Source organism: Coenobita brevimanus, chromosome 96, assembly GCF_032717465.1.
Source record: "Coenobita brevimanus isolate Jiangsu-jjx chromosome 96, ASM3271746v2, whole genome shotgun sequence".
Classification (NCBI taxonomy): Eukaryota; Metazoa; Arthropoda; class Malacostraca; order Decapoda; family Coenobitidae; genus Coenobita; species Coenobita brevimanus.
Genome location: NC_137049.1, coordinates 17,348,523 through 17,375,777, shown reverse-complemented (window position 1 = coordinate 17,375,777; position 27,255 = coordinate 17,348,523). Strand labels below are relative to the sequence as shown.

Genomic DNA, 27,255 nt, shown 5'->3' with positions numbered 1-27,255 from the left:
CCACACACTCAAGAGATTCACCAGCAAGTTCAATCCTTTCACGTCTGACAATCTCCACCTGCTCACCCCGGCACGCTGTACACATAAAATCAGCATTATCTTGCAGTCTACCTCTGATACCACTACATCTCTTATGCACCCATTTATCACACACACCGCACAAGATGGAATTACTTCCCATGCCCTTGTGGCAAACTGCACATGGCCACTCTCCCTCATCTTTGACAGTACCGCCACCAACCCTAGATATCATCACTTTTGTTTTATCTGCATTTACCCTTAAACCCTTTTGCCCCATACCATCTCTCCACTTCCTAAACCTTTCCTCCACCTCCCTTTCATTCTCTGCAATCAACATCAAATCATCAGCATACAACAACTCCCACGGGAGTCCGATTCTAAAGTCACGTGAAAGGGCTTCAAGTACCATGATAAACAACATGGGACTCAAGACTGACCCCTGATGCACACCAACATTCACGGAAAACTCATCACTCAAATCTCCATTCACTCTCACCTGGGTGTGAGCACCCACATACATGGCCATAACCACCCTAACCAGCCACTCCTTCAAGCCAAGCTTTCTCATTGCCCACTTCACCACCTCTCTAGGGACTCTGTCAAAGGCCTTTTCCAAATCAACAAAAACAGAATAAAGATCCCTTCTCCTACCAATATATTTTTCCTGAAGCTGTCGAACAATGAATATGGCATCAGTGGTCCCTCTACCTGGCATAAACCCAAACTGCATCTCATCAATATTCACTCTTTCTCTAATCATACCTTCTAAAACTCTCTCCATTACCTTCATTATCTGATCTAAAAGCTTTATACCTCTATAATTTCCTCTTTCCAGGGCATCACCCTTCCCTTTATACACATTTACAATTACACTCTTCAGCCAATCATCTGGGACAACACACTCATAAATAATCCTATTTATCAGGTCAGTGACTAAACTCACCCCTATATCGCCTCCAATATCCGACGTAATAGAGCCATAGGCAGGTCCGGATAGTGGTCCTGTGTGGATATTGGGCGCCAGCTTATGGATTTGTACTTATGGACCCTAACTCAGAGAAACACCTATACAACTCTCTCTGGACATGCATAGCACCTATTTAAGACTCAAATCACACCAATAAGGCACATAAAAGACTGAAATAAATGGAAAAGAAGCATAAAATGAGGTTTTTGAGGTAGGTTCATACAATATTCAATATTCTGGGTACTTACAAGTCCCTGGCTCCTGGACTGGTACTTATGGACCCTAACCTAGCCTAATTCAGAAAAACACCATCCTACTGCACATGCATAGCTCCTAACACCCTATTCACACCAATAAAGGACATTAAAGAGTGAAATGAGGTGTTTGAGGTAAGTATAGTATGGAAAAAAGTACAGTATGAAACATTTTGCCTACTTACAGTAAGTCCATGGCCATCTCGATGAATAACCGCCTCCTCTCGGACTCTGACAGTAAGAAGTATTTCCTGAAGCACTTCCAGTACACTGTTCATGAAGTCTTGCACTGAACTTAGTCAATCGCACTCAGAAGTCCGTTCTCTTCACAGTGCACACTCTTGTCTAACTTATGCTCCATTCTAACTTACTAAGTGTTGCACTCTGCACTTTAACTTTTCCCACTCTTCTATCCATTTTCTAAAGCAAAAACACACGTCTATTTACGTTAAATTTTGTTCAAAAATTGTCTTCTCACTCACAACTGTAAATCCTTAACACAACACACTGGTTTTTTCACTGCACAACACTGTAAATTCCCGTGTGGTCTAGTGGAGAAGTTCTTGCTGTTTAATCACTGTCAGAGCCCGAGAGTATCACTGGCAGGTGACCTAGGGGTTTGTCGCTGGGTCATGGTGATGGCGTACCCACTGCAGACGACTCTGAAGACAGACGCAATCTCACATCGAGCGGTGACTCCAGTGTGGCTGATGTGCTGGGCTGTGGCTCGAAGCATGAGGGCCTGTCTTGGGGAGGCAACGGAGTGGAGCCAGGGCTGGGCACAGCGGGGGTCACAGGCCTGAAAAAACTGTCAATCGTTCATTGATGCAAGGAACGACAATTCTGACGAATGATGATGCGCTGCCTGAAAGCACGCACTTCCTCCACAAGTCCCAAGGGCCCCATCTCCCTGTCGCAGTCCGGGTGTTCCAGGTAGTCGAGAACGAACTCTAGGTGCTCCCGGAGTGCGCTTAGCTTGGGGATGGCTGGAGTAGTGTCATGCTGAGAGGAGTCCGCATCATCATCGCCGTCCTCGTCGGAATCTTCAAGCTGGGTACTGACACCTGCAACTGAAGATGCAATCTCGATATCAGACAATGTCTGGTACCCAGGATTGCCCTTGTCGTCATCCAACCACTCACGCACATCGTCCACATCAACATCGTCGCCATGCATACGTAGACGTGCATGGAAGTCATCCACGTCAAAACCTAGAAAATCGTACTCCACAAATCCGTTCCGAGAATCAGACAAGACAAACCATTTTCTAGAGTCTTGACAGGGACTTCCTTCCATGCACTGGCCCAGTTGTAGATTGCAGACTTGATGTTGTAGCGGCGAAGGTTTTCCAAAGTCCGCTGGCCTCGCATGTCCCGTCCCTCCCTGCGCTCGTCCTCGTCCTCGAGAACAACCATCACCTCGTCCAGGAACTTCCTTCAGTATAGGCGTTTTGTTGCCACGATCACTCCTTGGTCCATTGGTCGGATGAGAGCAGTCGTATTAGGTGGCAGAAACATGCACCTATCCGGCCATTCTCAGCCACCAAGTCCTTGTCGCACTGGTGGGCAGGTGCATTGTCGAGGAGAAGGAGGGCCTTTACCTGGTCGCGCAGGATTCCCAGTGTCTTCGTCTGGTAATGTATGACCTCCTTGACGAAGTGGCGGTGGAACTAGTCTTTGAAGATTTGGGCTGTAAACCATGCCTTCAAAGAATGGTACCAGACGACAAGAAGGACATCAATCACCCCATGAAGACACCGAGGCTGCTTTGCACGGCCAACAATAACGGGCTTAAGCCGGTGCATGCCGTTACCATTGGCACAACACAAAGCAGATATATGTTGCTTGGAGAGCTTGCGGCCAGGTACACGATTCTCCGTCTCCTCGGCTAGAGTGTTCTTTGGCAAAAAGCGATAGAATAAACCAGTTTCGTCAGCATTGTAGACTTGACCGAGAGTGTGGCCCTCCTTGTCGATCAAGCCCTTCACCTTGTGCCGAAACTACTCCATCCTCGTTAGTGTCCAAAGCTTCGCCATGAGCTTTATGGTTGGTAAGGCCATGCCGTAGCTTGAACGCGAAGAGCCAACCCTCGGATGCCTTGAAGTCTAGGGTGTCGTGAAGCCTGGCGAACTTCTCAGCAGCAGCCTTCAGCTCCGTACCACGTACCATCACACCAGCAGCACGTTGCTGTTGATACCAAATCATCGTGGAACGGTCGACTTCAGCAAACTTGTTGCGTTTGCTTCTCGACGAGATGTCAGCCGTGTACTGCATGAGTTTGTCTCGGGATCTCTTGATATCGAACAAAGTAGATTGGGCCAGGTCGAACTCGCAGAGGATGCGGGAAGAAGACCATCCCGCATCTACTTTCTCCAATATCTCCCATTTCTTCTCCAGAGTCAACATCACTCTTCCTCTTCTCAGGCGGTGGGGCCATCATCACACACACGAAGGAGAGGCACGAGAGCAGCAGGAGTGCCTGCAGCAGGTAAGGCACCACCACAAAAAGTGAGCACGTGGGCAGCCATGATGACGAGCGTGCACTCGCGACGAGAGACAGGCGGAAAGTGGGGAGGATGCAGCGGTGCTCTATCCGACATCGGAGGAATGACGCGCCACAACAAAGTTGTCCCACGCCGCGCACGGCAAGTTCAAATTACGGGCTGGAAAAATTCTTTTGTTTTTTTTCTTCTTTTTTTTCGATTTTGTTGCGGTTTTCGGACCATTTTGGGAATATTGGATCCCGGGACTATTATGTCCAGTTAGTGGGGATATTCGGATATTAGAGGGATTACTTATATATACAGTATATATATAGTATATATATATAAATTTATATATATACTGTATATATATACATATATCCATCCATCCATCCATAATCAAGTCCTACGTTGCCCCATGAGGAGCATAGGAGCCCAGGGCTAGGCAGTTGGTCTTGACATTTAACCCGCTGCGTGCCGGACACTTTTAGCCCTATGTATCACCCTCGTGCCGGCCAGTTTTTTATTTTATTTATTTATTTTTTTTTTGGCTAAAATTATAAATTTTGGTGTGAAAAAAACAATTATAACCATAAAAAAAATCACTGGAGGTCAGAAGTGCATTTTTCGTAATCCCTCCTGCCGCCCGCTGGTGTGTGCGCGCGGGGAATCTCCGGTAGAGGTGAGAGAAAACCCATTTTCTATGCAAGGTAAACTCAGGTATTCTTGCCAACATGACTCAGGGAAGATATAGGAATGTTCTTTACACTTTTCTGTCCAATTCACATTCACAAGAATTTTTTTTTCCATATTATTTCATGAAGAAAGCATCTTTTTTTTCGCGAACAAATCACTTACTCCTGCAACACTATACGTATCACTGTGAATGCATTGTTTTACAGTTACTAGAAAATATGCAAAACTTGACCTCACAATGTACAGCCCTTTCGCTTACGATAAATTATTTACAATATGCCTTCAGTATACACAGACATTACAAGAGTATTTTTGAGCATCTCACTGTGAATACATTGTTTAACATTTCCGAGAACATACCTAAAACTTTACTTCACTACGTTCAGTCCTTACACTTACGAGAAAATATTTACAACATGCTTTCACAGTATGCAGTACTTATAACACTTTTTGAGAGTCTTTTTCCATACTTACAACACTTTTTGAGCGTCTTTTTGGTGCTTGTGATTACCACGCTATTGTTACTCAATAGTTAGCAAGAGTGTGGTACTCCTCAAAGCATGGGTATATGCACAGTCCTACTTCACACTCTGCATGCATATACCTTGAGTTCTTCCGCTGAGTCTGTGGCCTTACAGTGCTGTTTGTACACACGTGACACCTCCGCTGGGGATTTCAATGTGTTGCACTTGGAGGGACAATCCTGGGGAAGTGTCTAGCGGTGAGATGGAGAGGCGTGGCAGCGGTGTGGCGGTGGTGAGCAGCACTTGTATCTTCCCCATATTCCCCCACTCTCTCTCACACCAGCTCACAAATATAGCCCTCGAAGGTCTCCTGGATGCCAATGGTATGTGCGTGGAGATAGTGAGCATTGAGGACGGTGATGTCGAGGAGGTGGAAAAATAAATTCTTATACCACTTCATCGTTGGCCTGGCTCAGTCAACGCTGGAAATCATGGCGTCCAATTGATCCACCTGTCACATGTTCACATTGTAGGCTAAGACAGGTTCTGGTTTCCAGACGTGGTGCTGCCCTTCTGGACCGTAGTCTAGACTGTCTTTGCGGTGTACAAGGGGGTGATGAACAAATGAGAGAAGGAATACTTCGTGGTTCTGGTGCCATGCTGTTGTGAAGATATTATTTGCTTTGTAAAAAACAACCGTTTTTCTGAAGCTTCCTCCCCACCTTCACCATGTGCCGATGGTTCTTCTTTACCGTGCCGCACAGACCAGTTTCCTGCAGGTGAAGGTACCTGGTGAGAAGGGGCTTGTGTACCAATTATCCAGGTAGAGGACATGCCCACTATGAAGGTATTCCTCGATCATTGTTTTTACCACAGCCCCTGAGAGTCCTAAGCGTCTATCTTCTGTGATGTCCGTCTGAACACCCATGTGCAGGACTATGTCATGCACATACCCAGTCTTATAGGTGCACATCACAAAGATTTTGAAGGCCAAACCTGTATCTTTTGCTGGGGATATACTGATGGAAAGTGATATTACCTCTCCATAGCTTGAGACTCTTGTCTGTGACGAGGTCTCTGTATGTAGAGAAGGAGGTATGGAATTTCTCTCGAAGGTGATCAGAAACTAGACGCATCCTCCCCATCCCGTCCATGTTGTTAGCATTAGCTGGGTCAAGGGTGTCAGAAAAATGTAGGCGGCTCAGGATGTACTGCAATCTATTCCTCCCCATCACCTTGCCAAAAAATGGTGTCACCATAAGTGGATCCACAGTCCAGTACGAAGGAAGCTGTTTTTTTTCAATATCCCCATCAAAAGCAGAAGTGCTAGGAACATGTACATTTCACTCAGGGATACGTCAGGTTCGAATAATCGGCTGTGTGGTGTCTGGGTCGTTCCCCCACGCTCAAATGCTGCAAAGGCATTTGTTAGGGCAACAGTTTAAAAAAAAAAGTCAACAGGGAAGTAGTTCCTAAAAAAGTCCAGCCTACTTGAGCTATGGTGGAGTTCTGGGACAGTACACCCGGCCACATTCTCGTGGTTGAATGGATGAATGTGGGGGACAAAGTCACTCCCGTTCTCCCACTCCCACGCCGTTTCCTCATCATCATCGCTTCCGTGTTCCTCAGGCTGTGGGGAAGTATGAGGAAGTGTGAAGAATGGGGGCAGAGTTTCACATGAGGTGCTGGGTGTGGGGAAGGCAGGAAGACTTTGTCCTCAGGTGCTGGGCTGAGCTGGGTCACGCGGGGGTAAGGAAGAGCGCGGGCGAGATGACTCAGTCTCCCCCAACAATGGAATTTTCCCAAATCGGCCCCTCTTCCTCCTCACACTTTCCTCCCCACGTATGAAAATCCTTGGCTTCCCCGACCACCCCTGAACTGCTGGACTATTTTCCTCCTCCCTTTCCTTCTCATTGTCATGACGTGCAGAACGACGACGTGCAGGTGGCCTCCTACCACGTGTTGCTCTAGTATGACCCACATACTGGATTTTTGTGGTGAGGAATTTAGTCATCACCACTACTTTCCTCCTATGGCTGGATGTAGTCATTATCCTGTGCGTCATCGTCCTCCACATCGCTTTCCCCAGTGTATGGGACCTTCAGGAGCTCCTGAATCTCATCAGAGAGACCATGGCAAGACATCGCTGCACTGTATGACACACACACACACACACACACACACACACACACACACACACACAGGTCGCCAACAGAGACGGAGCTCTTCCTGGATCATGGAGAAATAATTGCTGAATCAGCGACGAAAAGGATACCAGCCTATTTGTGATTATGTGAAAGAGTGCGTGAGTAGTGGTCCTGTCGGACAGTGATTAAAAAAAAAACGCGGTTTTGGTCATAAAAAGTACAAGATATAGTGGAATTAGAAAGTCTCCATATCGTTGCATCATGGCAGAAAGGGATGGTGCCTTGTTTACAACTGGCGAGAGAGAGTTGCTGTTTGCTGTTTGCTGATGATACAGTATTGTTGAGTGAAGATGAATGGGAGTTGCAAGGTTTGGTGAATGAATTTGGGACAGTTTCCAGGAGGAGGAAGCTGAAAGTTAATGTAAACAAAAGTAAAGTTATGGTGTTTGAGAGGAATGAACTCACTGAATGTACAGTGAGGTTGGATGGTGAGGATATGGAGAGTGTGAGTGCATTCAAGTACTTGGGTAGTGTGATGAGTAAGGATGGAACTTTGGGGGATGAAGTACGGGAAAGGGTACAGCAGGGAAGGAAGGTTGTTGGTTCACTGAAAGCAGTGATGAGAAATAGGAAGGTGAGTATGGAAGTTAAGAAGTCACTGCATGATAGTATTGTGATCCCTACCCTGTCATATGGAAGCGAGGCGTGGACCTTGCAAGAGGGGAACAAGTCAAGAGTGAGAGCAGTGGAAATGAGTTACTTGAGAGGAGCACGTGGAGTGACATGGAGGGACAGGTTGACGAATGAAGTGAAGGAACGTTGTGGGGTGGATGTGGATGTGGTTGAGAAGATTAGGAGAAATACACTGAGGTGGTTTGGACATGTAGAGAGAATGGAGAATGAAAGACTGACCAAGAGGGTGTATGTAGGTGAGGTGGAGGGAGGGAGAGGGAGGGGTAGACCGAGGATGAGGTGGAGGGATGGAGTTGAGAGGTATATGAGGGAGGGGGGAGTGAGCTGGGGGGAGGGTAGTCAAATGGTGGGTGACAGAGCGACTTGGAGGTGTTTTGTCTGCGACCACCCTTTGCGGGATTAGGGCGTCGGGCTATAGATAGATAGACAGATAGAGAGAGAGCTTGAGGGCTTCTCCAAAGATGATGTGGGAAATGGAAATGTTAAGCTGAACCAAACAAGAGTAGCAGCAGTAGAGAAAACAGCAGAGAGGAATGTCCAGGAGATAAGATTTGGGCAGTGATTAGAGAGTTACAGGAACGTACCATAGAGCAGGAAAACGAGATCAGTATTCTATGAAATAAACTGAAAAAAGTTTGTACACGCAGTGATGACCAAGAAAGAGAAGTCACAGAATTAAAAGTGAGTAATGAATCTGCCTCTAATGAAATAAAACAACTTAAGAGGGAGAATAAAAGGTTGAAAGAAGAAAGGGACAGGATGAAAAGCTAACTAGATGAGTATGAATCCAACTCAAGAATGCAAGATGAGCACATTATAGAAATCATGGAGCAACATAAGGGGCGGAAGAAAATTCAGGGAGAAGGAAATGTAAATCTGAAAGAGATTATAGAACAACAAAGCACAGCAAAGGTGGAGAGAGAAGTGGTTAGGTACTGAGAAGTAGAGAATCTTTTGTCAGGGATATAGCAGATAAGAAAAAATGTCTAATAATCTCAGAAGTAAAAGAAAAATGTATGACAGTAAGAACAGAAAGAGAGAGAGAAGAACTGAGTAAGGTTAAAAAAATAATATCAATAGTTATGGAGGAAAACAACGAAGCTCGAGAAGAGATTGAAGAAGTGTTTCGGTTAGGAAAGTACAAGGAAGGAGGGGCGAGGCCATTGAAGGTAAAATTTAAGTCCCAGGCAACAGTAAACGAAATCATCAATAGAACATGGAGATTATCAGACAAGGAAGGGTTCAAAAATGTTTGGATAAGGAGAGATGCAAATGAGGAAGAAAGAGCTACACTAAAGGAGTTAGTAAAGGAAGCAAAGATAAAAAACAAACAGAACGGAGGAAGAGAAGACAGTGTTTTATTGGAGAGTTATGGATCAGAAATTAAGGATGTGGCACCAACGGAGAGGAGAGAAGAGGGTATAAAAAACATCAATAATAATTTGAAGGTGGCAAATACTAATGTTGATGGTTTAATACGGGAAGGCTAGAGATCAACGATTTCTTGAGGGTACATGAACCTGATGTTATGTGCTTCTTAGAGACCAAGTTAAGAGAATATATTGATGTTCATATGAGAAATGGTAAATACAAACTGTGGAGAAGAAAAAGATAAAATGGGAGGAGGAGTGATGATTGCAGTGAAGAACAACATAAATGTAGATACTGTGGAAATGGGAGAAGGCAGGGCAGAAGTGATAAGTATGAAATTAGAAACTGGAGAGAATGGCAAGAGAGATACGGTGGTAGTGTATGTTCCTCCTAAGACAAGAGCATGGAATGATGATGAATACCAGGAAATTTGTCAGACATGGCTAGTTATTTACAGAAAATGATTGAGAAAAGCAACAATATAATTTTGTGGGGTGCCTTCAACTGTAAAGAGGTGAACTAGGAGGAATGGGACTCAGGAGGAAGCGAAGATTCGTGGGGCACTATATTATTAAATATAACAATGAACAATGTGATGATGCAATGAGTCAGAAGAGACACTGTTCCGAGGTGAGGACACACCAACAAGATTAGACGTACTGTTTATCAAAGAACCCAGTGTAATAGAATCTTTGAAATATCTGTGTCCTGTAGGAAAAAGTGATCGTGTGGTCATTGAGTTCCAGATAATAATAGGGAACGTGGAGCCATGAGACGAGCTTTATAGGCAGGGAAGATACAACTTTGGGAAAGCAAACTTTACAGGATTGAGAAAATTTTTTGAAAATGTGGATTGGAGAAAATTCAGAGAAACAAGAGAGATACAGAGGAAGTGGGATATCTTTCTAGACCTGTATAATTTGGTAGTGGAAAAATTTGTGCCAAGAGTAAAAGGGAAAGAAAACAGGAAAAAGGAGTGGTTTAATAGAAGGTGTATGATATCAAAAAAAGAGAGAGACACTGTGTGGAACAACTAAAGAAAGAGAGGTAACAGCAGAACAAAGGAAGAATATAAAAGAATTAGAAATGAATACACAAGAATACATAGAGAGGAAGAAAGGAATTTTGGAAAAGGTATAATAGACAAAATGTGGTAGGTGGGGGCGCTCGCCATCCACTCACTCGATGTAGTGCTGCTCTCGGGTGTCTGCCCTTTCCTCTCCTCTCTCCATTCTTTCTTCGTCCTTCTGCCTACAGGTGACTTTACACTCCCTCCTTTGTCTTTCCTTCCTTCATTCTTTCCTCTTCCTTCTGCTTATGGGTGACTCTACACTGAGTAACAAGCTTAATGGTTTCCTGTACACCAGGAAACCATTTACTATGCTGGGTGGTAACCATATAACCAAATTATGGAGCCTGGTGGTTTAGTGGGTAATTACAGCGCTCCAATCGGATTGAGCCGGTGAAGGTTTATATCCAAGCGATGGTTGGGGGTTATTGTTCATGTAATGCCACTCAGGGATGAGTGAGGTTGGTCACTCTCATCTTAAATGAGAAACTGAATTGCCTAGCCCCAGGCTTCTACGCTCCTCATGGGACAATGGAGAATTGGATGATGGATGGATATAATAGACAAATGTAAGGATGAACCCAAACTGTTTTATAGATTTGTCAATGGGAAATTGAAACAAAAGGAAGGAATCACCAAACTGAAAGTAGGAGAGGTCTATAAAGATGCGGCGGTGCAAGCTGAAATAATGAACAAATGTTTCCAATCAGTTTCCACTAATGAAAAGGAGCTTGTGGAAGGGGAGGGAGTGACTAGAAATGTAGTGATAAAAGATATAAAAGTGGAAGTGCAGGAAGTGTATAAATTACTGGAAATTCAAGATGTAAGGAAAGCCCCAGGACCAGATGGAATCTCTAATTGGGTACTGAAGGAATGCAGACAACAACTGGCAGATAATATTCACAGTTTAATTGTGTGTTCTCTGGAAGAGGGGAAAGTGCCTCAAGAATGGAAAAGGGCAAATGTGGTACCAATTTATATGGGAGGAAACAGGGAAGAACCCCTGAATTATAGGCCAGTGTCCCTAACCAGCATGGTTGCAAAATTGTGCGAGAGAATTCTTAAAGATAGATGGATAAGATATCTGGAAGAGATGAATATTTTGACTGAAAGTCAGTTTGGATTCAGATGTGGAAGGTCATGTGTTTCCAACTTGTTGAGCATTTACTCAAGAGTGATTGACGTGCTATGGGAGAGACAGTTGGGTGGATTGTGTGTATTTAGATTTGGAGAAGGCCTTCGACAAGGTACCCCATAAGAGACTAATGTAGAAACTAGAGCATATAGGAGGACTGAAGGGGAACCTCCTGAAATGGATGAAAGACTTTTTTAGAGACAGACAAATGAGGACAGTAATAATGGATTAGATGTGTGGATGGAGGGAAGTAACAAATAGAGTCCCACAAGGCTCAGTGTTGTCACCAGTAATGTTCCTGATTTACATAAATGATATGGTAGATGGAGTGAATAGTTATGCAACTCTGTTTGCTGATGATGCAAAGATAATGAGGAAGGTAGAGGTTGAGGATCATTGTAAAATGCTGCAGGAGGATCTGGATAGGATACACGATTGGAGCTGGATGTGGGAAATGAAATTCAATGTAAAGAAATGTAAAATATTGGAAATGGGTAAAAGTACCTAGAGGTCATCATTGAATTATTTGACGGGTAATGAACCTATCACAAAAGCGAGAGAAGAGAAAGATATGGGAGTGCTTGTCCAGGATAGTTTGTCACCTGAAAAACATACCATATTAACAAGACAGTTAGAGAGATGTATAAACTCTTGACTAATATAAGAGTAGCATTTCATTGTATGGATGAGATGATGAAAAAATTGATAGTGGCCATGATCCACCCCAGGTTAGAATATGCAGCAGTAGTGTGGTCCCCACACAAAAAGAAAGATAAAAACAAGATTGAGAGAATACAAAGAACAGCAACCATGATGGTCCCCAGCCTGGCAGATCTGTCGTACAGAGATATAGAGGCTGGAAAAGCTGGATTTGCCTGCCTTAGAGGAAAGGAGAAAGAGGGGCGACATGATTGCAGTGTTCAGGACCATGATGGGAGAAAACAAAATACAAAGAAGATCTGTGTGTATGGGATAAGAAAGTAACAAGAGGACACAGAATGAAATTGAAGAAGCCAAGTTGCTTGAAAGATATCAAGAAATATAGTTTTCCTGTGGAATAGCCTGGACAAAGTGATCATCCAGTCTAAAAACAAATGAGTTTAAAGCTAAATTTGACTTACTGAGAAACAGACGGGACCCCACAAGCGTAGCTCATTTCCTGTATATCACAATTAGGTAAATGCAATTAGGTAAATACACACAAGCAGAATGAGGCTTAGGGAGTGCATGGGTGTATGGGCCTGGCCGCCTGAGGGCAGATAGAGGAAGGGTTGCCGTACAAGCACACCAGTTTTTGCATGCATAGCTTGAAAAATGTGGTCACAATGAATTTTTGAAATTTAAGCCATTTTAAAATGGCACTGGCACTGGCCGCGGTATTACGTAAGACCGTTTTAAAATGGCACTGGCACACAGCGGGTTAAGATGACAGTGACCAACATTACTCATCCCTGAGTGGCATTACGTGAGCAATAAACCCCAACCATCCCATGGATATAAACCTTCACGCGCTCAATCTGATTGGAGCACAATAATTACCCACTAAACCACCAGGCGCCAAAATTTGGCTATGTGGTTACCACCCAGCGTAGTAAATGGTTTCCTGGTGTGCAGGAAACCATTTGGCTTATCCCTCAGTGTAGAGTCACCCACAGGCAGAAGGAAGAGGAAAGAATGAAGGAAAGAAAGACAGAAAAGGGAGTGTAAAGTGACCCGTAGGCAAAAAGAAGAGGAAAAACTAAAGGAAAGAACGACAGAAGATGGAAGGAAAGAAGGCTGGAGGAGAGGAAAGGGCAGACACCCAAGAGCAGCACTACATTGAGTGAGTGGATGGTGAGTGCCTCCACCTACCACCTATATATATATATATATATATACACACACCTTATATAATTGTGCCAGTGAGGTGGAACCAAGATTCCAAAGACTTGAATGTATGTGAATGACTGTTGCCTAGTACATTGGGCATGCTGCTGAAAATATTCTTGCTTTTATGCTTTGCCTCTCATATTTTGTGGATCCTGCCTAACTCCATCTTTAGGTGGGAATAAGGGTTAGGTGATCATGATGATGATCATGATCATGATCATTTTCATGATCATGAATCATGATGATGAAAATTATATGGATTAGATTCAGCATTATGCTGTACCTACTGTGTTCATGTTTTGTTTTTTTTATTTTTTTTAACTGTATTACCCCTTACCAACAGGTACCACCTTAATCAGCGGTTTACCTGTGATGAGTGTGGCAAGAATTTTTCAACTGAAGCTTACATGTACAAACATCGCCTTACACATTCAGGTAAGAGGAAAGGAAAACTTAAAAGGAGAATGTTAGGAAGATGAAGTTTAAGAATGATAGAAATAGAAGAAACTGAAGAATGAATGGGTTGGATATACAGTACAGCAGTAAAGGAGGTATAATAGTAAAAAACAAAGGAAAAGAAAACATTAGAGACAGACTGACATATAGAGAATAAAACAGACATAAAAACAATGTCATATGCTGTTATGCATCACCTTTATTTCCAATGTTGCAACTCCAAGTTCAACAGGATCTGAAACCTAGTGAACCACTGAAAGCTGACCACTTCAACCAACCACTCTGAGAACTTTTCTGGGGGTTTATGTTGAATGACTGTCTGTGTTGTGACTGTGTGCTGAATAAGGTAAATATGTTATGGTGTGGGTAACTGCTTGACAGTATGGGCTGAATGAATTGTTTGTACATTGTCTTTTGTATTGGTATTGATGTTGGGACATCATCATCATCATCATTATTATTGTTCCTGCCACTGCCTCCAAACCACAGGCATTGCCTTGTCAAACATCACTCCCTCCTTTTTTTTTTTCTCTCTCTCTCTCCAGTGATTGCCACCACATCATCATAGTCAGATGTGGTTTGCCATTGGCTGGTGATCCCTTTCCTCAAGGAGTCATTAAGAACTCACAGTTGCTTATAACTTGGCAACACCCCATACTGATGCACTCCTCCATGATACAGAAAAAGTCGTTGTCATATAATGATGGTCACCACCACCTATCTTTACTTCAGTCCACTGATGCATTGTCACTCATGGTGTGCATCACCATCCTCAGTCACCTCTCTGTTTAAAATGAAAATGTACACTATTTTGTGGTGTAATTGAACCAGTTTGTCAAACTGATATATCATGATTTTGGCATTTAAGCTGTTTCTGAAACAATACTGATGCCTGTATGTGTGCATGCATTTATGCATGTATACTGCTACAAGATGGGAGTGGGCAACACAAGATAACAGTCTGACTGTAAGAACTGAGAAAAACAAAGTAAAAGGGAACCCTTAGCCGCCGGGGGGTTCCTGGCCGCTGCACACTCCTCCCCACGGGAAAATTCCGAGATTTTGGGGAAAATACCCTTACTTCAAACCCTTATATCTGACAAACTATAATAGCTAGAGATTCAAATAAAAGTTCATAAAAGACTCATCAACTCTTCCTCTTCCCAATGAAGGTATCCCGAGGTCTCTAGGTGGTCCCTTCGATGAGTAAGGATGAGTTGAAGATGAGTGTTTTTTCATGTTTTTGCACGCAGCTCCGAGCGCAAGCCACTGGCCATGGCCTTGGCCCAGCTGGCTAGCGTTGGCAGCACTGCCTGGAGTGGTGATTGTAACACTGCACCTGCATCCTTGGAAAGAATGTGGAAGATTCCACTCGTTTTTTTTTACTCCTCCTTACTCATTGCTGTGAAAATGAGTCATCACCTGGTTCCTGTGGCTCACCCAGGGATTTACCATCCGCTCCATTATGCCTCTATGCCCCGTAGGTGTGTGGGAAAGCAAATAGCTCGTCGTTTTTCTGTACACACTTCTTCCGTAAGGAATATTTTTCCTTTACATCGTTTTTCTGTACTCACATCTTCCGTAATCATATTTCTCCTTTACTATGACACTTACTGCACTGTACATCACCATTACGTGTAATTGCACTTTGACAAGTAAATATTTTTGCTCTTTCACGCATTATCGTAGAGTATGAGGTAATTATTTGTACTGTAAATCAGACTGCTTTGTACTAATCAGGGTTATAGTGAAAATCATATAATTGTTTTACACAACTAACATTATTTGTACTTCACATCACAGATACACTGATGCTCATATTTGGCACAATCTCCCTGAATATTGAATGATATAATTTAGGTATAACCAAACAGGTATTGTTCTTTGTGGCCTACTCACAAGTGGTTTTCTTTCAGGTAACACATAGGCAAACACAAAGTATTTCCAATAATTTTCTAACCAATATCCAATACACAGTATCATTTTCTGTAATGCACTTACTATAAATCACTTATATGCACTTGTAGAACTTATTATAAATGACTTACAACTTAGCACTTACTATAGTTTACTCATAATATCACACTTTTCACTCATTTATGAAAATACATAAACTTGTGCATTGCTGTACACTATTTACACTTCCCCACACACCTGCTCAGTACTCACCCTCTGAGTGATACTCTGAGAAGCATTTGGGGCATAGGGGGACCTTGCATTCTTCACATTGGTACAAGGTCTCTTTTCGTGCTGGGGGACGGTGTTTGGTTGTACGGCAGACGTGGCACCGCCTGTATGCCAGACGACCTGCTGCGGTTCTCCCGATCTCCACAATCTTGTGCCGACGGAAATACTCAGCACAGCTGACCCTGTCTGCTGGAGCCGCTGTCCCCCACATAGCACCTGTCACCTAAGAAGTTGAATATTGCTCAAAGAGTTCGCGTGCCAGTTCTCTCTCAAACTCTCGTAGAGAGAGAGGTTTCCTGACAAGCTCCTTGAACAGTATGAAACTGTTCAAGATGGCGATATCAAGAAGGTGTAAGAACGCCTTCTTGTACCACCTGCAGGACTTACGTAGGCAATTGACCTCACCAATTTGCATGTCCGATTTATCAACCAGCCGCATGTTGATATTGTAATCGTTGACTGCATCTGGCTTTACCACGGGTTCCCGGTCCTGTAGTCTGTTTTACTAGTTTCCTCCCGCACACCCTTATGAACTGTAGACAACATGTTAACCCGTCTCTTGTCATGCCAGAGAAGGGCTAACATGTTTCCACATTTCTTTGTCAGAAGGGCTCCTTTCTCAGTACAGGTATTTGCCAGAAATACAGGGAAATTCTTTCTGTTGGCCCTAACAGTTCCACAGGACCCAGTACCATGGTCAAGCAAATACTTTGTCAATGCCGGGGCTGTGTAATAATTGTCAGTATACAGAATGTGGTGCCTGTTGAAATACCTATCCATCAGTACTTTCACTACTGATGCAGAGAATCAATGAGGATCATCGCTAGGTATATCAACATCTGTTGCCGAGTAAACTATTACATCCAGCACATATCCAGTTTTACAGTCACAAAGCACAAAGAATCTGAGGCCAAATCTGTGATGCTTTGATGGCACATACTGAATAAATGCAAGCCTGCCCCTGAATAACACCAGCTACTCGTCAATAACCACTTTCAGAAATGGATGGAAAACCCTGGAGAATGACTCTTTCAGCATTGTAAGGATTGGTCTTGTTTTTCATAACCTGTCGTTCGATGCAGGCCTGTAATTTCGATTGAAATGTAGGAACCTCAGGATTGCCAGGTACCTATCACGGGCCATATACTTGGCAAAGACAGGTGTGCCAACGAGTTCATCCGCCGACCAATAGTCGTGGAGCACATGTTTTCTTTACATGTGCCATCAGCATGGTCAGGGCAAGCCACACAAACATCTCCCCCAACTCAACGAGTATCCATTCACGCATGTGCGTGCTCTCACTTGCGGGCACGTCCAGCCAACGCACACACGTGGCCTGGTGGAAATTGATTTCGTCCACCAGGTACTGCATAATTGCAGTTGTGAAAATGGCCTTGAACAGACTGCTAATAGTCCAGGGCCAGGGCCTGGGGGGAAGCACATCCTCCTGCACACCTGCACCCTCCTCATCAAATGCCGGCACAGACGGCTCAAATCCGGCACCATCCTCTCACACAAATGTGTCTACTCTACCCACATGTGGTAGAGCAGGCCGTCTGGCAGTTACACTGCGTTTTTCCATCACTCATGCATGACCACGTGCACGGCCACGGGTGAAGGAGAGGGAGAGGTGGGGGGAGTAGGCGAGTGATGACTCACCTGACACGGAACTTTCCATAGAAGACGCTTGGCACTCCTTATCACCAAGTGGCTCCCGTCTTGGAAATGCCACTCCTGAAGGGCCTGATGGAGGCGATTCTGTCCTTGAAGTGGTAGGCTGAGGTGTGGGGGAGCGGTGGAGGAAGATATGTTGGCGAGCAGGTGGGGAGAATGTGGGGGAAATGGCTCTGTGGCGTTTTTTCCGCAGATGTCCGCCAGGTCCACAGCCACTTTCCTGATCTCCTGGGTCACCCTCCTCATCACAAAAATCATCGTTCTCATAGGCTGTTCCTTCCTACTGAAGAAGTCGGAGATCCCTCTCTGGCATCGGAGAGCGAGTAGGGGTTGGAGGGCGAGAGAGCTCGCTCTCCACGTGGTAGCTGTGTTTGCCCTCAGACGTCGTACTCTCACTCAGTGTTCGAGATGACACAGTTTCATCTAGGGCACGTCCTATGGCATTATCACTTAGCCCTTTCCCTGGCACAAAGGGCTTGACTTTAGCGGGGGTCGATGAAGCATTCGGCCCTTCAAGCGGTGGAATGGAAGCGGACGACGTCAAGGAAGATGACATGACTCCTCTCGCTACCACTGCTGAGTACAAACTGAACCGCGCAACTGCGGGGTATCTGTGGGTCCTACCTACCCCGTAGGTATCAGAAAATGGTCCCACACTCAAACAGTGGCGGGAAGGTGAGTGCGGTACAGCAAGTCAACCAGCGGCCCTATGCGCCCTGAATCCTGTCGTGCATACACGTCAACGGGCGGATAGAGGTTAAGTGATGAAAAACAATAAAAAAACTAACTCCAACCTCGCAACACAGGTCCGAAAGTAAATAAAATGGGCTGACATTAGCAAGGGCAAAATAAAGACAATGAAAAATCTACCTGATATAATACAAGCTAATAATATTTACAATGTTTACAATGAAATAATGAAAAACACAAAAGAATGAGGAAAAAAAACAATAAACCCGATAATACCCTGAATAATCACACTAAAGTCTAGGAACAAACTTGCCAAATAAAGGAAATGAAATCATACAAAAAGATAACTAAACTGCATTCAGTTGCCACAAATAATAATAATAATTATAATAATAATACAGTAATACTTGCGATAGGATACTGATACGAAGTGAAAGAAGGATGTTCAGAAATATATACAATACACAGAAACACTGCTTCGCCTCCCTCTCTTCTCCAGTCAAACGCACCCTCTCCCAACGACAACCCACAAAAAAACTCACCATCCAAAATCCTCCGCGTTATATACGCTCTGATCGTTTCCACACAGCAACACACAGCTAGGGCCAGACGAGAAACATACAGAAATGAGTTAAGCAGTTTAGTCTCTCCCCTGCACTGCGAACTTTATAAATATCGCTGGTGAATACAAATCCTTATGTCGCCAGATTAAGCTCCACCAAAGTCACTGATATTAAAAATAATTTTGGTCACACACATGTCGAGAGAGCAAACAGAATTAACCAAGACTTTATAAATGTGCAAGCAATGAACAGGCAAAAACAAGAGAGCAAGTGCATATGCATAGATGCTGGCATACACACAGCATCGATGCAAGCCCACACACACACACACACACACACACACACACACACACACACACACACACACACACACACACACACACACACACAGACATGGCAGTAGTGTTTGTTCCCCCAAAGACGAGAGCATGGAAGGATGACGAATACCATGAGATGTTGTCAGATATGGCTAGCTATTTGCAAAAAATAATTGAGAAAAGCAATAATATAATTTTGCTGGGTGACTTTAACTGTAAAGAGGTGAACTGGGAGGAATGGTACTCAGGAGGCGGCGAGGATTCGTGGGGCACTATATTATTAAATATCTATCTATCTATCTATTGCCAGACACCTCAATCCCGTTTGGGGTGGCCACAAACAAATTGCCTCCAAGTCGCCCTGTCCCCCGCCATTTCACTGCCCTGCTCCCAACTCACACCCCTCTCTCTCATATACCTCTCCACCCCATCCCTCCATCTCATCCTCGGCCTCTCCCTCCCTCTTCCCCTCTCCACCTCACTCACATACACTCTCTTCATCAGTCTTTCACCCTCCATCCTCTCCACATGGCCAAACCACCTCAGTGTGTTCCTCATAACGCTTCCTATCACATCCACATCCACACCACAATGCTCCTTTATATCCTCATTCGTCAGCCTGTCTCTCCATGTGACTCCACATGCTCCTCTTAAATAACTCATTTCCACTGCTCTCACTCTTGACTTGTGTCCTTCCAACAACGTCCAAGCTTCACTTCCATACGTTAGAGTTGGTATCACAATACTGTCATGTAGTAACTTTTTCACCTCCATGCTCACTTCCTTGTTTCCTATCACTGCTTTCAAAGAACCAGCAACCCTTCTTCCCTGCTGTACCCTTTCAAGCACTTCACCCTCCAAACCTCCATCCTTACTCATCACACTACCCAAGTACTTAAACGTACTCACATTTTCCAATTCCTCACCATCCAACCTCGCTGTCCATTCACTGACTTCACCTCTCTCAAAGACCATCACTTTACTCTTCCCTACATTCACCTTTAGATTCTGTTTCTTACACACACTCCCAAACTCATCCACCAAGCCTTGCAGCTCCCCTTCGTCTTCACTTAACAACACAGTATCATCTGCAAACAACAGTACAGGGAGTTTCCAAACACTATCCTCTCTCACCAGGGCCACTCCAGCATCCACTACCCTACCTTGTACCTCTTTTATTACCCCATCCATGTACAGATTGAACAACCATGGAGACATGACACATCCCTGTTTCAACCCAACCTTCAAAGAGAAAAATTCACTTAGTTCACCATCCACACACACTACAGCCTTTGCACCATCGTACATACGCTTTACAGCATTCAACAACTTCCCATCTACTCCATATATTCTTAACACTTTCCACAATCCTAGTCTATCCACCCTGTCATATGCTTTCTCCAAATCCATGAAAGTCGCATACAACTTCTTTCCCTTCTCTAGAAACTTTTCCACTAAAGATCTAAGAATGAATATCTGATCTACACAACCTCTTCCCTTCCTAAAGCCTCCCTGTTCTTCTCCAACTAATTTCTCTGTTCTTTTTCTAACTCTGTCAATAAGTATCCTACCATACACTTTTCCTATTGTACTAAGAAGACAGATGCCCCTATGATTACCACACATTTCTTTTTCCCCTTTTCCTTTGTACAAGGGAATAATTATACCTGACTTCCAATCCTCTGGGACTCTACCTTCCTCCCAGGCCAATCTGCACATCTTCCACATCCATTCTACTACTATCTCTCCCCAATGTGATGACGCAATGGGTCAAAGAAGAGACATGGTTTCGAGGTGAGGACACACCAGCAAGGTTAGATTTACTGTTTACCAAAGAACCCGATGTAATAGAATCATTGAAATATCTCTGTCCTTTAGGAAAAAGTGATCATGTGGTCATTGAGTTCCAGATGTTAATAGGGAACGTCGGGCCAAGAGACGAGCTTCATAGACAGGGAAGATACAACTTTGGGAAAGCAAATTTTACAGGATTGAGAAACTTTTTTGAAAATGCGGATTGGAGAAAATTCAAAGAAACAAGAGAGATACAGAGGAAGTGGGATATCTTTCTAGACCTCTATAATTTGGGAGTGGGAAAAATTTGTACCAAGAGTAAGAGGGAAAGAAAACAGGAAAAAGGAGTGGATTAATAGAAGGTGTATGATAGCAAAAAAGGAGAGAGATAAGGCGTGGAACAATTGGAGAAAGAGAGGTAACAACAGAACAAAGGAAGAATATGAAAGAACAAGAAATGAATACACAAGAATACGTAGAGAAGAAGAAAGGAATTTTGAAAAAGGTATAATAGACAAATGCAAGGATGAACCCAAACTGTTTTATAGATTTGTTAATGGCAAACTGAAACAAAAGGAAGGAATCACCAAACTGAAAGTAGAAGGAGAGGTCTTTAAATATGCGGCAATGCAAGCAGAAATAATGAACAAACGTTTCCAGTCAGTTTTCACTAAAGAAAAGGAGCTTGTGGAAGGGGAGGGAGTGATTAGAAATGTTCCGGTGATAAAAGATATAAAAGTGGATGTACAGGAAGTGTATAAATTACTGGAAACTCAAGATGTAAGGAAAGCCCCAGGACCTGATGGAATTTCTAATTGGGTACTGAAGGAATGCAGAGAACAACTGGTGGATAAAATTCACAGTTTAATCGTATGCTCACTGGAAGAGGGGAAAGTGCCACAAGAATGGAAGAGGGCAAATGTGGTACCAATTTACAAGGGAGGAAACAGGGAAGAACCAGTGTCTCTAACCAGCATGGTCGCAAAATTGTGTGAGAGAATCCTGAAAGACAGATGGATAAAATATCTGGAAGAGATGAATATTTTGGCTGAATGTCAGTTTGGATTCAGAAGTGGAAGGTCATGTGTTTCTAACTTGTTGAGCTTTTACTGAAGAGTGATTGACGTGGTACAGGAGAGAGATGGTTGGGTGGATTGTGTGTACTTAGAGAAGGCCTTTGACAAGGTACCTCATAAGAGACTAATGTGGAAACTAGAATATATAGGAGGACTGAAGGGGAAACTTCTGGAATGGATGAGAGACTTTTTGAGAGAGAGACAAATGAGAACAGTAATAAAGGATAGGATGTCTGGATGGAGGGAAGTAACAAGTGGAGTCCCTCAAGGCTCGGTGTTGGCGCCAGTAATGGTCCTGATTTACGTAAATGATATGGTAGGTGGAGTGAACAGCTATGCAAGTCTGTTTGCTGATGATGTAAAGATCTTGAGGAAGGTAGAGGTTGAGGAGGATTGTAAAATACTGCAGGAGGATTTGAATAGGATACACGATTGGAGCCGGACATGGGAAATGATTTTTAATGTAAAGAAATGTAAAATATTGGAAATGGGTAAAAGTACCAGGAGGCCATCACTAAATTATTTGTTGAGAAATGAATTAATCACAAAAAGGAGAGAAGAGAAAGATTTGGGAGTGCTGGTCCAAGATAGTTTGTCACCAGAAAAGCACATTAACAAGATAGTTGGAGAGACTTATAAACTCTTGACTAACATAAGAGTAACATTTCATTATATGGATGAGGAGATGATGAAAAAATTGATAGTGGCCATGATCCGCCCCAGGTTAGAATATGCAGCGGTAGTGTGGTCCCCACACAAAAAGAAAGATATAAACAAGATTGAGAGAATACAAAGAACAGCAACCAAGATGGTCCCAGTCTGACAGACCTGTCATACAGAGAGAGGCTGGAAAAACTGGATTTGCCTTCGTTAGAGGAAAGGAGAAAGAGGGGAGACATGATTGCAGTGTTCAGGACCATGGTGGGAGTAGATAAAATTGACAAAGAAGATCTGTTTGTATGGGATAAGAGAGCAGCAAGAGGACACAGAATGAAATTGAAAAAGTCAAGCTGCTTGAAGGGTATCAAGAAATATAGCTTTCCTTACAGAAGTATAGACTTATGGAATAGCCTGGACAAAGAGATCGTCCAGTCTAAAAACTTAAACGAGATTAAAACTAAATTTGACTTATTGAGAAACAGCGACGGAAACCCACGAGCACAGTACATTCCGTGTATATCACAATTAGGTATATTAGGTAAATACTTAAATATTTGGAATGACTTAGACAAAGAGGTGGTGCATGAGAAAAACATTCATGTGTGTAAAGGTAGACTTGATAAATGTGGATATGGAGACAGGACAACATGAGCATTGCTCAATTCCTGTATACTGCAAATAGGTAAATACACACACACACACACACACACACACAGCGATGTGCACGCACTGTACATAATAAACACAAAAAATATATATATTCTTACACACATAACACGCCCACACCTAAGAAACAATTTTCCTTTAGGAAAATTCGTGCTTAAGAACGTGACAAACAATCAGCAATGACATTGTCAGCATCCTTAATATGTCTAACATCCAAATGAAACTGCCGAAGGAACAAACTCCAACTCATCAATCGCTGATTCTTCATCTTCAAATTATTCAGAAATTTGAGTGGGTGATGATCATTATATACAATGACAGTAGATCCAAATGCAGGAACATACACAGAAAAGTGCTGCAGGGCAAGGATCAGTGCCAATAGTTCCTTTTCGATAATGGAATAATTATGCTGAGAAACAGAAAACTTCTTACTGAAATAACGAACAGGATGCTCTACACCATGATTGTCGCCCTGTATTAACACAGCTCATACACCCACATTACTAGCATCTACAGTAAGTTTAAATGTCCTATTAAAGTTTGGTGCAGCCATAAATGGATAATTACATAAGACCCCCTTGGCTGCATCAAAACTATTCTAACACTCATCAGTTCAGACGTATTTTCTGCCTTTCTTAAGCAGTTCAGTAAGACAGTAGTAACCAATACTATTGAGGAATCTCCGAAGCTCATGCCTGTTTTGTGGTGCCTGAAAATTCTTTATTGCTTCCACCTTAGAGTCAGGGGGTTGTACACAACCATAACCAACCACATAACCAAAGTATTGAATTTGTGCACAAACAAACTTGCACACCATTAAATTTACTACAAAGGAGCCTTAGAAACCCTGGACAGCAAAACACCTAGTTCTCTTAAGTGTCATTTCCAATCATCGGTAAAAACTACTGCATCGTCCAGGTATACCACACAATGCTTCATACCACTGACAACCATATTCATTAATCACTAGAACATTGCCAGGGCGTTTTTTATACCATACAGCAGCACATTAAAGTGATATATTTGTCCGTCTGCCCGTTCGGTCAGAGGTACTTGCCAGAAGCCTTTCTGGAGAACTAACTTGGTGATATAACTAGACGAGCCGATGCAATCGTTGCAGTCCTCAAGCCAGAGCAATGGGTATGTATTGTCTTGGTTAGTGCGGTCACCTGTCTGTAGTCTATGCAAAATCTTGCAGTGCCATCTGGTTTAGGCTGCAAAGTCATGGGGGAACTCCAGGGACTAACACAGGGGCATATAAGCCCATGGTCCAACATATAATTGAGCTCCTGATGCAGCACACCAACAAGCTGCGGACTGACTTGATGAGAGGGCAACTTCACAGGAACGGCGTCACCCACATCTACGTCGTGCTGAATCCAATTGGTCTTCCCAGGGGTACTGTTGAATACTTCCTTGTAAGTCGACAAAAGGGCAACCAACTGAGATGCTTGGTCCCGAGGTAGATGTGCTAACTTGGAGTTGAGAGTGGACTCTGCCTCATCATTCTGCATCCAGCCACACTCTGGAAGCTTGCAGTCCACCTCAAACAAGCTGCTATCAACACCCTCCTCAGCAACATCAGCAGTAGCGGAGACAAGTTATATGGAAGCTGGAGAATCTGGTGCATGATGGTATGGCTTTGACATGTCCACATGGCACAGTTGGTGCTTCTTCATTCTGTCGGGGGTCTCCACCAGGTAGTCGGTGTCCCCAATACGCCGCAGTACAGGGTAAGGACCACTAAACTTAGCAGCCAGCAGCTGACCTTGCAGTGGCAGCAACACCAAAACCTCATCACTGACTTTAAACTCCCTGAGCCTGGCCTTTTGATCGTACCACACCTTCATGTTATCTTGAGCTTGCTTGAGATTTTCCCGGGCCAGCTCCAGAGTCTCACTCATATGGGTCTTGAAGCCCTGCACATAACGGAGTAAGCTCTTGCCCTCAGCGAGGTTACTGCTCTGAGTTTCCTTAACCAAGCTCACAGGACCCAGAACTCGATGGGCGAAAATGAGCTCGTTAGGACAGAAACCCAAACTCTCCTGGGGGACTTCCCTCGTAGCGAACAGGAGGAACGGCACACCACAGTCCCAGTCCTTAGAGTGCTTCAGACAGTACTTGCGGAGCATATTCTTGAGAGTCTGGTGGTAACGTTCCAAGGCACCTTGTGTCTCCGGATGGTAGGCACTGCTCTTGATGTGTTTGATGCCAAGTTGAGCTAATGACTGCTGGAAGATGTTGGAAAGGAAATTAGACCCTCTATCTGACTGAACCTCCTGGGGCAAACCAAACTTTGTAAAGAAATCTGGCAAAACTCAAACCACTACCTTAACCTTGGTGGAATGTAAAGGTATGGGGAACTTTCAGCGTGTCATCTGCTACCTAATCGGTCCTACGGTAGCTCTTTCCCAGTTACCATGCATGTAATATTTGTGGATTATTTTCACTTCCTTGTCAAACTGTGAGATACAGTAATGGCATATATCATTGAGAATAATAAAATAATACTTAGAAAACTCATAACCAATATGAATGATCTTTTTACTTTGTGCTATTTCATGGGTTACGATGGTAGACTCGCTTCTTAAATATTAGTACTTCACAGATTTTCTTTGCATAAATGCTATTTTGATTGTTGGATATTGTAGCTGATCCCATACATATATGAAGTCCTGATCATTATTCATTCTTAACACTGATTTTCGACATGCCAGTCATTGTCTTACCTGTAATTTATTAGTTTGTAAATTTTACGTCTTAACATTTTTCCAGTACACTCATGCATGTGCACCAGAGGGACAGTCCTGGATTTGAGTAAAGGCCACCGAGAGTGTTTACAGAAACAGACGAAGGCTAAACATGCTTGGAGAAGAAGCATGTGGTTGACAAAGGGTCAGGTTCTTAATGTGCTGCTAGCTAAGGTGTACAGGAAACCATTTGGCTTTTCACTCAGTGTAAAGTCACCCATAGACAGAAGGAAGAGGAAAGAATGAAGGAAAGATAGATAGAAGAAGGCGTGTTGTCACTCGTAGACAAAAGGACGAGGAAGAAATGAAGTAAAGAACGACAGAAGAGGAGGGAAAGAAAGAAGGAAGGAGGAAAGGAAAGGACAGACACCCGAGAGCAGTACTACTTGCTGTTACCTAATAAATGTTGAATGCTGTTTTCTGTGATAAAAGTGTTTTCTTATCCATTTCTTTTTTCATAAACTCTTACCATTGTGACCACACAATTATTTTGCTGTTGCTACAGTTTCTACATTTCTTATTCTTAGTTACCTGTTAACCTGTAAGTGCATACTCCCAAGAAAATCAGACAGGAACAAATTGCCTTCCGGTGGCATGTGTAATATAGACAGAAATCGTACCAAGTCTCCAGTGCCATTTAGAATCATGTATGTTCCTTCAATTTTTGGAAGGGATGGCAAAATAAATAATAAAACCTGTACCAAATGATGATCAGGTAAGCCTCTGAGCCTCTGAAAGATTGATGTCAGAAGCCTAACTTTTCAGTCCGATGATATAGTTTTATTCTTGCTGCCAAACGATTTTACCGTTTAGAATATACTGAAAGGGGTTAATGAAGCTGTATCATCCAGTTCAGTCTCTCCTGAGCTGAACAAAGTCGTCGGAATAAAGAATAAAGTGATTTACGTCCTCATAGTGAAGGAAGTAATCATGCTTATGTAGCAGCACTAAGCTAACTTGTAATTGTCTTTTTTGTATCCTCACTGTATAAATCAAGGTACATCATACGAATCATGCAAATATTGGACTTCAGAGCCATAATGGTCTATGGTCCTTTCGCAGCAAGAAATCCGTTCAGGGTGTGGCAGATGTTGGAATTCCCCCAAGTGCGACGTTGCCAATTTGACCACCAATTATCGGATTATCACTCTGTCTCCCTACCTACCCCCATCACACCTGTTTCTCTCTCTCTCTGTCTCTCTCTCTCTCTTTCTCTCTCTCTCTGTCTCTCTCTCTCTCTTTCTCTCTCTCTCT

General features: G+C 43.4%; 1 protein-coding gene across 1 annotated transcript in view; it reads left to right on the top strand.

Moving 5' to 3' along the window:
- Window positions 1-27,255, top strand: part of LOC145413473 (uncharacterized) — a 364,910-nt gene that overhangs the window by 240,379 nt on the left and 97,276 nt on the right. Inside the window, exon 7 of the mRNA XM_080283171.1 lies at window positions 13,512-13,603. Within this exon, the coding sequence (XP_080139297.1) occupies window positions 13,512-13,603 (92 nt within the window). The remainder of the gene's footprint in view (window positions 1-13,511; window positions 13,604-27,255) is intronic.